Raw genomic sequence first — 12,498 nt, 5'->3', positions numbered from 1 at the left:
TCCACACATAAATGGTTAATTTATGATAAAGGAGCAAAGAATGTACAATGGGGAAGGACAGTCTCTTCTATAAATGATGCTGGGAAAACTGAACAGCCACATGCAAAAGAATGAAACTGACCCTCACCTGACATCATACATCAACTCAAAATGGTTTAAATACTCGAGCATAATGAGAATTGAAAACACCTATCTGTGTGTATACATATACGTAAAAGAAATTTTTTGTTATTAATATCACAAAATGAAGCATGTTGGTTTAAAAACATTTTAACATTGAGAAAATTACATTTAAATAAAATTTTAGAAATGAACTGTGCCTAATAATGCAGAAACGACAAAAGCTGAACTTAGAGCTATAAGAAAGGGATATTAAGGGTTCGATTGAGATTCTAGAAAAACTGGTGGAGTTCTTTTTAGGTTCTCCATCAGATCTGACTCCGCTAAAGAGACAAAACTTAGAAAAGGTAAAATGGGGCTAAAGATCATGTCTCATAGAAATGTGCACTTGAAACCTATATGATCCTATTAAACAATTTCACCCCAATAAATTTAATTAAAAAATAAACTTAGGCCCTAGCCGGTTTGGCTCAGTGGACAGAGTGTCAGCCCACAGACTAAAGGGTCCTGGATTTGATTCTGGGTCAAGGACACATACCTCAGTTGCAGGCTCCATCCCCAGTCCTGGCCGGGTGCGGGAGGCAACCAATTGATGTGTCTTTATCACATAGATGTTTCCCTGTCTCTTCCCCCTCTCTCTCTCTCTATAAAAAAAAAAAAAAAAAAAAGGAAAATATCCTCACCCGAGGATAAAGAAAAATAAATAAACTTGGTGGTGAACACAATATTGTTCTATAAATAAAAAAAGTAATAAGGTTAAGTTAAAATAAATTTCAAAAGTTTGCTTTTCTTAGTTACAATTTTTAGCAAAAATCATTTTTTAAAAGTGCTTTCCAAGTTCTTACCTAGGATTAATATAAAAATAATCTGTGGTTTCACAATTATTGTTTAAAGTGGGTTTAGGTTTTTAAAAATAACTTTATATAGTTAGTGTTTGTCACAAGGTTGAGATCTATCACAGTCCGCACAAAAATCTTTTTGGCAAGGCTCACTGCATTATTTTCCCACTAGATGGCAGCATTAGGCAATAAATGACGGGACTAAGCATCATACACGCCTTTCCTTTTCTGTTTCCTCTTCCCTCATCACACCACCTTTTCACACATTCTGTGGTTGATTCACTAGAAAAGGCAGCCAGCTTCCTGGCAGGAAAGATGCCTTGTTGACTAAGAGTAACAAAAGATTACAACTCCCAGGTAAGTAGTATTCTCCTAATGTACAGCATAGCAAAGAGCAACCCAGCATGACCAGTGTTTAATGAAAAACAACGAAATAACAAACTGCCCTAACTGGTTTGGACAGCGGATAGAGTGTCAGCCCGTGGACCAAAGGTTTGATTCCAGTCAAGGGCACGTACAGCGGTTGCAGTTGGGGCACGTACAGGAGGCAACCAATGGATGTTTTTCTCACATCGATGTTTCTCTCTGTCTTTCCCTCTCTCTTCCACTCTCTCTAAAAAAAATAAATAAATAAATGGAAAAATATCCTCCAGTGAGGATTAACGAACAAAACAAAACAAAAAAGCCCACAGTGTAAGCAGTCATATGAAACAGCTGAGATAATTCTTATGTTATTCTTTACATCAGCAATTTTCAAACAGTGTGCTACAAGAATTTTAAAAACATGCAATACCTGACTATGTGGTCAGGGTATTGACCTATTTCCCCTTAAATTGAAATTTAAAAAAATGACAACAGCCAACACAACAATAGCCACAGGGTGTAAATGAATCAAAATTAACCTATGTTTTTCTTGGGGGGGGGGTGGAAAGAGGGACAAAATATACAATTTTTTTGGTGTGCCACAGAATTTTAGTATTTAGTTTATGTGTGCCATGACATGAAAAAGGTTGAAAATCACTGCTTACATTATTGAAACTAATGACCAGGTCAAAATGAAAAGTTGATTAAAAGAAATTTTGACTTATTTTACCTATTTACTAAAAGAAGGGGGGAATATTTGTGACATTATAATTAGATATTAGATTTAGGTGTTTAAAAATATTCAATAAATTTGCTCCCTGCAGGTGAGCTTCTTCCAACCATCTGACGTAGATGTACCTATTTACCGCTATCTCAAAACCTGACATGTCAAACTCCACTTGCACATTCAAACTAACAGGACTATATAGGTGGCTATAATGCTATTATCACTGCTAGAGCAAGTACGACAAATTTTAAACTTTTTTTTAATCTATTTCTGTTTTTTTTCAGTAACAGTTCAAATATTTAAGAAATGCCATTTTTGAGAAAATAACTAAAGCTCAATGGCAATTATCTATACTAATAAAAGGGTAATATGCTAATTAGACCGGGAGACCTTCCAGAAATCCTTCCGGACAAAGCCATGGTGGTGGGGCTGAGGCAGAGGTGGTTAGGGGCGATTAGGCCAGCAGGGGAGGGCAGTTGGGGGCAAGCAGGCCAGCAGGGGGGCAGTTGGGGGGTAAGCTGGCTGGTGGGGGATGGCAGTTGGGGGCAAGCAGGCTGGCAGGGGGGGCACTTGGGGGCAAGCAGGCCAGTGGCGGGGGCAGTTGGGGGTGAGCAGGCTGGCGGGGGTGGGCAGTTGGGGGAGAACAGGTTGGCGGGGGATGGCAGTTGGGGGTTAGCATGTCAGCGGGGGGGGGGGCAGTTGGGGGAGAGCAGGCTGGTGGGGGGGCAGTTGGGGGTGAGTAGGCTGGCACAGGGGGTAAGGGGGGCAAACAGGCTGGCAGGGGAGCAGTTGGGGGTGAGCAGGCCAGCAGGGGGGGGAAGTTGGGGGTGAGCATGTCAGCGAGGGGGGGGGCAGTTGGGGGAGAGCAGGCTGGCGGGGGGGGCAGTTGGGGGTGAGTAGGCTGGCACAGGGGGTAAGGGGGGCAAACAGGCTGGCAGGGGAGCAGTTGGGGGTGAGCAGGCCAGCAGGGGGGGAAGTTGGGGGTGAGCATGTCAGCGGGGGGGGGGGCAGTTGGGGGAGAGCAGGCTGGCGGGGGGGCAGTTGGGGGCGAGCAGGCCAGCAGGATGGGGCAGTTGGGGGTAGCAGGCCAGCGTGGGGGGGGGGGCAATTGGGAGCAAGCAGGTCGGCGGGAGGGGGGCAATTGGGGGGAAGCAGACGGGCTGTGGGGGGCAGTTGGGGGCAATCAGTCCAGCAGGGGCGGGCAGATAGGGGTGATTAGGCCAGGATGGGGGGCAGTTGGGGTTGATCAGGCCAGCAGGCAAAGTGGTTAGGGGTAATCAGGCAGGCAGGCAGGCAGGTGAGCAGTTAGGAGCCAGTGGTCCTGGGTTGCGAGAGATATGTCCGACTGCCAGTTTAGGGCTGGACATCACCTGAGGGGTCCCAGATTGGAGAGGGTGCAGGCTGGGCTGAGGGACACCCCGCCCCCTATGCACGAATTTCGTTTACTGGGCCACTAGTCACTAATTCTAATCAACTAGAGAAATGGGAGGGGTAGCCATTTTAGTTTCTAATGATAACTAGATCTGGAACAAATGATTTCACTTGTTTGCTTATCAATACCTTCAGGATCTCTTGTTTTTTTAAAATTAGAGTCCTATATTTGTTAATATTGACAAAGTTGTCCAACCATCACCACAACCTAATTCCAGGTATTTTTAAACACCTAACTCTAATATCTAATCTGTCATCACTCCAAAGAGACATCCTATACCTATTGGTAGTCACTCAACTCCCCATTCCTCTGACCCCTAGTCACCACCATCTGTTTCCTTTCTCTATAGATTTGTCTATTCCAGATATTTCATATACATGGAATCACAGAATATGTGAACTTTCATAATCTGGCTTACTTCACTTAGCATCATGTTTTCAAGGCTCAACCATGTTGTGACAAGGATCTGAACTCCAATTCCTTTTATGGCTGGATAATATTCCATTTATGGATATACCACATTTATTTATTCATCAATTGATGCACACTTGAGTTGTTTCCCTTTTGGCTATTATGAATAATGCTGCTATGAAAATTCATGTACAATTTGGTGCGTGGACATATATTTCCGTTCTCTTGGGAATATACCTAGCTAATATGGTAATGCTGCATTTAACATTTTCAGTAATTGCTAAACTGTTCTCCAAAGCAGCACCGCATTTTACATTTCCCCCAGCAACGTATGAGGGTAAAAATTTCTCCACATCCTCACCAACACTTGTTATTGTTCATTTTTCTTGTCTTTATCTATTCTTCAGACTGGATAATTTCAATTGACCTTTCTTCCAAACATGTTAATTCCTTCTTTTGCCTGTTCAAATCTGCTGCTGTGCCCTAGAAAACTTTTTCATTTCAGCTATCGTACATTTCAAATCCAAAATTTTTATTTGATCCTTTTTAAATAATTTGTCTCATTGAAATTTTCTATTTTGTGAGACATTATTGTCATACTTTCATTTAGTTCCTTAGATATGGTTTCCTTTCATTCTTTGAATATACTTAAAATAGGTGATTTAAGTCTTTGTCTAGGAAGTACTATGTTTGGGTTTCCTTAGGAAGAGTTTCTCTCAATTGCTTTTTCCCATGTATGAGCCATACATTTTCACTTGTTTGCATGTCTCATGTTTTCTTGTTGAAACTGGCCACTTAAAATAATATAATGTGGCAACTCAGGAAATCAGATAGCACTCCCCCTTTAAAATTTGTTATTGTTCTTTGTTGTTTTAATGACTTTTCTAAACTAATTATATAAAGTCTGTTTTCTTCATTGTGTGTGGTCACTTAAGACTGTACTGTTAGCTTAGTGGCCAGATAATGACTGGAGAGAGATTCCCTTTAACACCTGGAGCCAATAAGGCTCCCAGACTCTTTGTGGAGGGGCTGTATGTGTGTGTTGAGTCATGCCTTCAACCCAGCCAGACAGCTGACAATTTTGTCTTCATTTTAGGGTCTTTCCCAAGCATGTGCAATCCTACACATGTACATAGCTTTGTAAGAGTCCCAGAGGAATACAGTTCATTTTTTCCATATTGCCATTCTATCTTGTGACTTTGTGAAGTTTACTTATTAGTCTGATTGTTTTTCAGATTCTTAAAATTTTTTTAATGTAAAGAATCATGTCATATGCAAAGAGAAATTTTCACTTTTACTTTCCTATTTTATACTTTTAAAAACCTTTTTGCACTAAAACCTTAGGTAAAAGGTTGAATAGAAGTGGTAAAAATGTACAATTTTGCCTTGTCCTGACAACCTCTTTGTTTTAATTGGACATAAAGTCCATTTTCATTTATCTACTATCATCATTTAATTGAAGTTTACCACTTAGTTGTTTTCTATTCATCTTATTTTTTTCTCCTTTCCTGATATTTTTGACTTAATAAAATGTTCTTAAAATTCCATGATGATAAAATTATTGACATTTTAGCTATACTTCTTTGTAATTTTTAATGACTGCTTTCTGGATTACAGTATGTATTCCATAACTGATCACAGCCTACTTAGATTAATATTGTTCTAATGTAATAACCCCACAAACATAATTTTATTCACCCCATTTTTTCCTTTGTACTATTGTCAAATACATTAAACCTACAAACATTACAAACCCCACAATATTTTTCATAATGTTGCTTTTAAATAAATTTTAAAAGAGAAAATGTATTTTTTATTTACCCACATTAATCTGTTGTTTTAACAAGTGGTTCTCAGTTGGGGGAGGCGGGATCTAATGGGTAGAAGACAAGAATGCTGCTAAACATCCAACAATGTACAAGACAGCCCTGCACAACAGAAGCACCCAGCCCAGAATGTCAACAGTGCCAAGGTTGAGAAACTCTATCTCAAGAAAATGTGTTACTATTCTGTAGTTGCTTTCATGGTAACAGCATTATAACTTTGGTTTTCAGCATATTAACTAACGTGCCTAAATTAAAAAAAATGCTGCTTTTCTTTATCACGTTTTGCAGAGGAGGTCTCTGAATTTCTCAGATCTGTCTTTTTAAAACCAAATTTGGGAATTTTTTTTTTTTTTACCATTATTTCTTCAAATATTTTATGCCCCATTTATCTTTCTCCTCTCCTCCTGAGATTCCGATTATACTTATGTTAGACTGCTTGATATTGTCCCTCTGATCCCTGAGGGTCTGTTCATTGGTTTTCTTTTTTAAAAAAACTTCTTTATTGATTAAGGTATTACATATGTGTCCTCATCCCCCCCTTCCCTCCCAACACCCCCCCCCAATCATGCCCTCACCCCCCTGTTGTCTGTGTCCACTGGTTAGGCTTATATGCATGCATACAAGTCCTTTGGTTGGTCTCTCCCCCTTACCCACACCCTCCCCTACTTTCCCTCTGAGATTTGACAGTCTGAGAGATGCTTCTCTGTCTCTGGGTCTGTTTTTGTTCATCAGTTTATGTTGTTCATTATATTCCATAAATGAGTGAGATCATGTGATATTTATCTTTCTCTGACTGGCTTATTTCACTTAGCATAATGCTCTCCAGTTCCATCCATGCTGTTGCAAATGGTAAGAATTCCTTCTTTTTTACCGAATAGTATTCCATTGTGCAGATGTACCACAGTTTTTTTTTTTAACCTCTTTCTCTCTGTTCTTCATACCAAATTATTTCTTTTGATTTGTCTATGTTAACAGAACATTTTCCCCTCCTTTCTCTAATCTTCCTCTGAGACCAACCAGTGTATTTCTTTTTCAGATACCATGTTTCAATTCTAGAGATTCTATACTTCTTTTTCAGAATATATGTTTTTCCTGAAATTCCCTATCTGTTCATTTGGCCTTATTCTTTTAAAGTTCTTGAACATATTTATAGTAGCTGTTTTAGATAAGACTGTCTACTAAGACCAACATCTGGGTCTCCTTGGAGTCATTTCTTCTTAATGGCAGGTCACATTCTGTTTTTTCAGTTATCTAGTAATTTTTGTTTACTGGGCACTGTAGATGACATATCATAGAGACTGTGGACTGTGTGATCTTCCTCTGAAGACTGTTGGTTTTTGCTGTAAGGAGTTAACTTTTCTGAACTCAAACACCAAATTGTCCCCACTGTGCTGGGGAGGAGTTGTATCTCTTCACAGGTCTTCCTTCCCATCTGTGCTTTCCACCAGGTCCCCTGGAGTCTCCCTCACACAAACATAGTTCAAGTCAGTCAAGTGCACTTGGGCTGAGTTCACACAGAGATTTTGAGGCTCCTTCTTATGAAACCCCTTTTCCCGAAATTACTCCCTTCTCAGCCTTCAGGTGGCAAGACTGCACCTTTCTGCATAAACTGGGGGGGGGGGGGGGGGAGGGGGAGGTCAAAGAGCCACAGAAACACACGTCTCATCAGTGCAGGTTCCCTCTTTCAAGGACGGACTCCCCTTCCATTTCTTGCCTGCTGTTGGTCACTCTCCAGAGCCTACCAGGAGTTGTTTTTCTTTCATATTGAATACAATTTAGTAACAATTATCTGCAGGAGAAATAATAGGACACAAACAACTTCACCAATACTGGGATGCCAACTAGGACTTTTAAGTGTGATAGTTTTATTGGAAAGAGGCATTATTATATCCATCTATATCTTGACATAGCCTTTTCTCCTAATCCTTACACACAGCGGCCAGTGCACACCAACCAACCAACCAACCAACCAACCAACCAACCAACCGTCTCTATGAAACAACACCCCCATGCCTGCAGAAACTTCTCCCTGGTACAATGGACATAGTGTGGGCTTTGGAATCAGAGAGGTCACTTCCTAACTGCATGAACTTGGAAAGAATATTTATCCCTTTATGCTTTCCACTTGTATTATGCAGGCAGTCATTTAAATCGCACAAGATGGTTAGAAATACTTAATGCTTTTATTGCAGAGCATGTAGCAAGTGTTCAAAACAAAGCAAAAATGTTGGTTTCCTTCCCTTAGACCTCGTCATCCATTTCAGCACTGGAAATAGAGGAATTCCTAAAACATGACCACCTTTTACTAGTTACTTTATTCCATTAGTAACATTTAGTTAAGTTTACTTTATGAGTACAAAAGAACATGAGAGTGCCCTAACCAGTTTGGCTCAGTGGATAGAGCGTCGGCCTGCGGACTCAAGGGTCCCAGGTTCGATTCTGGTCAAGGGCATGTACCTTGGTTGCAGGCACATCCCCAGTGGGGAGTGTGTAGGATGCAGCTGATCGATGTTTCTCTCTCATCGATGTTTCTAACTCTCTATCCCTCTCCCTTCCTCTCTGTAAAAAATCAATAAAATATATTAAAAAAAAAAAAAAAAGAACATGAGAGAGAAAGAACAAATCTCACTTTATGAATAAGCCTGAGGAAACAGCAGGGACTGCTCCAGGGAACACGGAATCCAGGGAGGACCCACCCTCACAGGATCTCTGGGTAAGCAAGGGAGAGGCAGGAAGAGGGCTGGCAATGCAAGAGGCATCTTTATCATAGAATGTCTCCACGTGTAAATGGCCAAGTGGCTTTCTGTGGATATAAGTATTCACAAACCACAGTAATCTAATAAAACTACTAATGAGAAAAGCAAGACCAATTTCAAAAGTGAAATAAAAGAAAGGTAAATAGAAAAAATAACTTTTAAAACTTAAATCATACATTTAACTATATCTTAAAATAATTATTGTGCTTCTTCCTGTTTATAAAAATAAATTTTGTTCCTTATAAAGAAGCAAACAAAAAAATTGCACAGGGACTATATTTTATAAATTTTTAAAATTAACAATTGATTATAAAATGTTTTATAATGTGTTTACATATTGCTTTATATAATTTTTAATATTTGCATTGTATTTCCTGGTATAAATGACATAATTTGTATTCTTAGTCCTATAAATTATTGGAAATTTAGGTTGTTTCTCATTTTCACAGCTATACTAGGTGTACCGATTAATAATATGGATTTTTTTCAATAGATGGAATTACACATATTTTGATATATATGTGATTTTATATGTATGCTATTTTGTTGTATTGACAAGCTTCAAAACTTCATATGTCAAATTTGCTGAAGGTGTTAACATCATAGGTATTTTTACCCTTAAAAATGTCGAATTTCATGCCAAAAAAAATAAAGAGCATTTGCAGGAAGTTTTAATTCATTACTTTATTTTGAAGAAAAAGTTATCATATACTTCGGGAAGCTTATGGTGAACATGCTCCATTTCAAGATACTTGTAAATGCTGGTTTAAACGCTTTAAAAGTGATGATTTCGATGTAAAAGACAAAGAACATTCAGGGCAACCAAAAAAGTTTGAAGACCAACAATTACAAGCATTATTGGATGAAGATGCGTGTCAAACTCAAAAACAACTTGCAGAAAGATTAAACGTTTTTCAGCAAACAATTTCTGATCTTTTACAGGCAATGGGAAAGATTTTAAAGGAAGGAAAATGGGTGCCACATCAACTGAACAAAAGACAAATGGAAAACCGAAAAGTCATCAGTAAAATGTTGCTTCAAGGGCATGAAAGAAAGTCTTTTTTGCATCGAATTGTGACTGGCGATGAAAAGTGGATTTATTTTGAGAATCCCAAATGCACAAAATCATGGGTTGATCCAGGTCAACCATCAACATCAACTGCAAATCCAAATCACTTCGGAAAGAAGACAATGCTCTGCATTTGGTGGAATCAGGAAGGTGTGGTGTATTATGAGCTTCTAAAACCAGGTGAAACTGTTAATAATGATCGCTTCTAAAACCAGGTGAAACTGTTAATAATGACCGACAACAAATAATCAATTTGAACCACGCTTTGATTGTGAAACAACAAAAATGGGCCAGAAGACACGGCAAAGTAATTTTGCTTCATGATGACGCACCATCACACACTTCAAAACCACAGTTAAAGACACGTTAAAAGATCTTGCCTGGGAAGTATTAACCCACCCACTGTATTCACCAGACCTTGCTCCTTCAGATTACCACTTGTTCCGATTGATGGCACACACACTTTCTGAGCAGCACTTCAAAATATACGAAGAAGTGGAAAGTTGGGTCTCTGAATCGTTTGCCTCAAAACAAGAAAAGTTCTATTGGGATGGTATCCACAAATTACCTGAAAGATGGGGAAATGTGTAGCTAGCTGCGGACATTACTTTGAATAAAGCACTTTTGATGTTTCTCTTGAAATTATTGTGTTTTCTTTGATTACAAAATCCGCCATTATTAACTGGTAAACTATTCATAAAAGATTTTATACATCCCTGATTATTTCCTTGGCTTCTGTCACCTAGAAATATAACCAGCATATACCCAAGGTCCTTACCTATGTCATTATTTAAAATGTTAACTAATAAGGCAACAAAGGTGAAGTTTTATGAAACATACTAGAGGCCCGGTGCATGAAATTCACTCATGGTGTGTGTGTGTGTGTGTGTGTGTGTGTGTGTGTGTCCCTCAGCCCAGCCTGCACCCTCTCCAATCTGGGACCCCTCGAGGGTCGGGCCTAAACGGGCAGTCGGACATCCCTCTCACAATCCAGGACTGCTGGCTCCCAACTGCTCGCCTGCCTGCCTTCATGATTGCCCCTAACTGCTTCTGCCTGCCAGCCTGATCACCCCCTAACCACTCCCCTGCCAGCCTGATTGATGCCTAACTGCTCCCCTGCCAGCCTGTTTGCCCCTAACTATCCTCCCCTGTAGGCCTGGTCACCCCTAACTGCTCTCCCCTGTAGGCCTGGTCCCCCCCAACTGCTCTCCCCTGCAGGCCTGGGTCCCCCCCAACTGCCCTTCCCTGCAGGCCCGGTTGCCCCCAACTTCCCCCTTCTGCTGGCCTGGTGACACCTAACTGCCCTCCCCTGCAGGCTAGATTGCCCCCAACTGCCCTCCCTTGCAGACCTGGTCCCTCCCATCTGCCCTACCCTGCTGGCCATCTTGTGGCAGCCATCTTGTGTCCACATGGGGGGAGTCATCTTTGACCACATGGGGCAGCCATCTTGTGTGTTGGAGTGACAGTCAATTTGCATATTATTCTTTTATTAGATAGGATTAGATAGGATAGAGGCCTGGTGCACAGGTGGGGGCCAGCTGGTTTGCCCTAAAGGGTGTCCCGGATCAGGGTGGGGGTTCCCTTGGGGTGTGGGGCGGCCTGGGCGAGGGGCCTGTGGTCGTTTTCAGGCGGGCCACGCCCCCCAGTGACCAAGCGAAGACCCTGGTATCTGGGATTTATTTATCTTCTATAACTGAAACTTTGTAGCCTTGAGCGGAGCCAAGCCTCCTGCTTGCTCCGTGGCCGCAGCCATTTTTGTTGGGATTTACTTATCTTCTATAATTGAAACTTTGTAGCGTTAAGTGGAGGCCAAGGCAGACCAGGGCTGCGGAAACTTGGCTTCCTCCATCGCCAGGGGCAACTCAAGCCTCCTGCTCTCTCCAGCTCTGTGGCTGCCAGCATTTTTGTTGGGATTTATTTATCTTCTATAATTGAAATTTTGTAGCCTTAAGCGGAGGCCAAGGCAGGCGGAAAGCTTGGCTTCCTCCATTGCCGGAGAAACCCAAGCCTCCTGCTCTCTCCGTGGCCGCAGCCATCTTGGTTGGGTTCTTTTGCATACTTGCTGCTGATTGGCTGGTGGGTGTGGATTGTGGGTGTAGCGGAGGTACAGTCAATTTGCATATTACTCTTTTATTAGATAGGATAAGAGAATGCCTTCCAGGTTGTGTCCATTCATGACTGTTGTCCCTTAAATATAAGTATGCTGCCACCTAATTACATCATCTTCCAACCTAGATTTCTCCCTCTTTTCCACGGGTATACAAGAGATCCTTATTATACATTTTGCTAATATCCAGCTGCACCATTTTTACAGCCTATTTGACCTGTGTTTCTAGTACCCTATCTAAAAGCATATTTACGCAACAATTGTTCTAAATGAGTTCCCATTGGTTTCCTTTTCTAAGTTTTTGTCTTCCCATTGGGGAGACAAACACAGAGTTGCTCCCAGGAACCCAAGTGGAAGCGCTGCTCCCACAGAGAGGATAGAGGCAGGAAGAAGCTGACTACTCTGGGAAATGAGAAGGAATCAGAATTGTTCATTGTAAGACCCTCATGATCACATATCATATACTGCTAACATGACATACATTCTCAGTTTAAGCCACTAAGAATAAACTGAAGCCCTAGCTGGTTTGGCTCAATGGATAGAGCGTCGGCCTGCGGACTGAAGGGTCCCGGGTTCGATTCTGGTCAAGGGCACATGCCTGGGTTGTGGGCTCGATCCCCAGTAGGGGGTGTGCAGGAGGCAGCCAATCAATGATTCTCTCTCATCATTGATGTTTCTATCTCTCTATCCCTCTCCCTTCCTCTCTGAAATCAATAAAAATATATTTTTTAAAAAAAGAATAAACTGAAGGGAAAAAAAGCAAAGCAAAACTGACATAAGTAGGTAATGGTATGGTACATCTAATGAATATAATACTTTCCATGTTATTGACTGTTTGGTTTAAAAGT

The 12,498-nt window shown here is 41.0% G+C and overlaps 1 protein-coding gene across 6 annotated transcripts in view; it reads right to left on the bottom strand.

Moving 5' to 3' along the window:
- The window catches only part of RAVER2 (ribonucleoprotein, PTB binding 2), a 105,614-nt gene that overhangs the window by 11,427 nt on the left and 81,689 nt on the right, over positions 1–12,498 (bottom strand). Inside the window, exon 12 of one of the 6 annotated variants that reach the window (XM_080656382.1) lies at positions 9,978–10,111. The exons of the other annotated variants lie outside the window; for them this stretch is intronic. Coding sequence (XP_080512508.1) covers positions 10,022–10,111 — 90 coding nt within the window. The 3' untranslated portion in view covers positions 9,978–10,021. Of the gene's footprint in view, positions 1–9,977; positions 10,112–12,498 lie in introns of those variants that run through there. 6 annotated transcript variants of the gene reach the window in all.

Source organism: Plecotus auritus (assembly GCF_963455305.1).
Source record: "Plecotus auritus genome assembly, chromosome: 2".
NCBI classification, from domain to species: Eukaryota; Metazoa; Chordata; class Mammalia; order Chiroptera; family Vespertilionidae; genus Plecotus; species Plecotus auritus.
The sequence above is the reverse complement of the archived record's forward strand: the minus strand, read 5'-3'. Positions and strand labels throughout refer to the sequence as shown.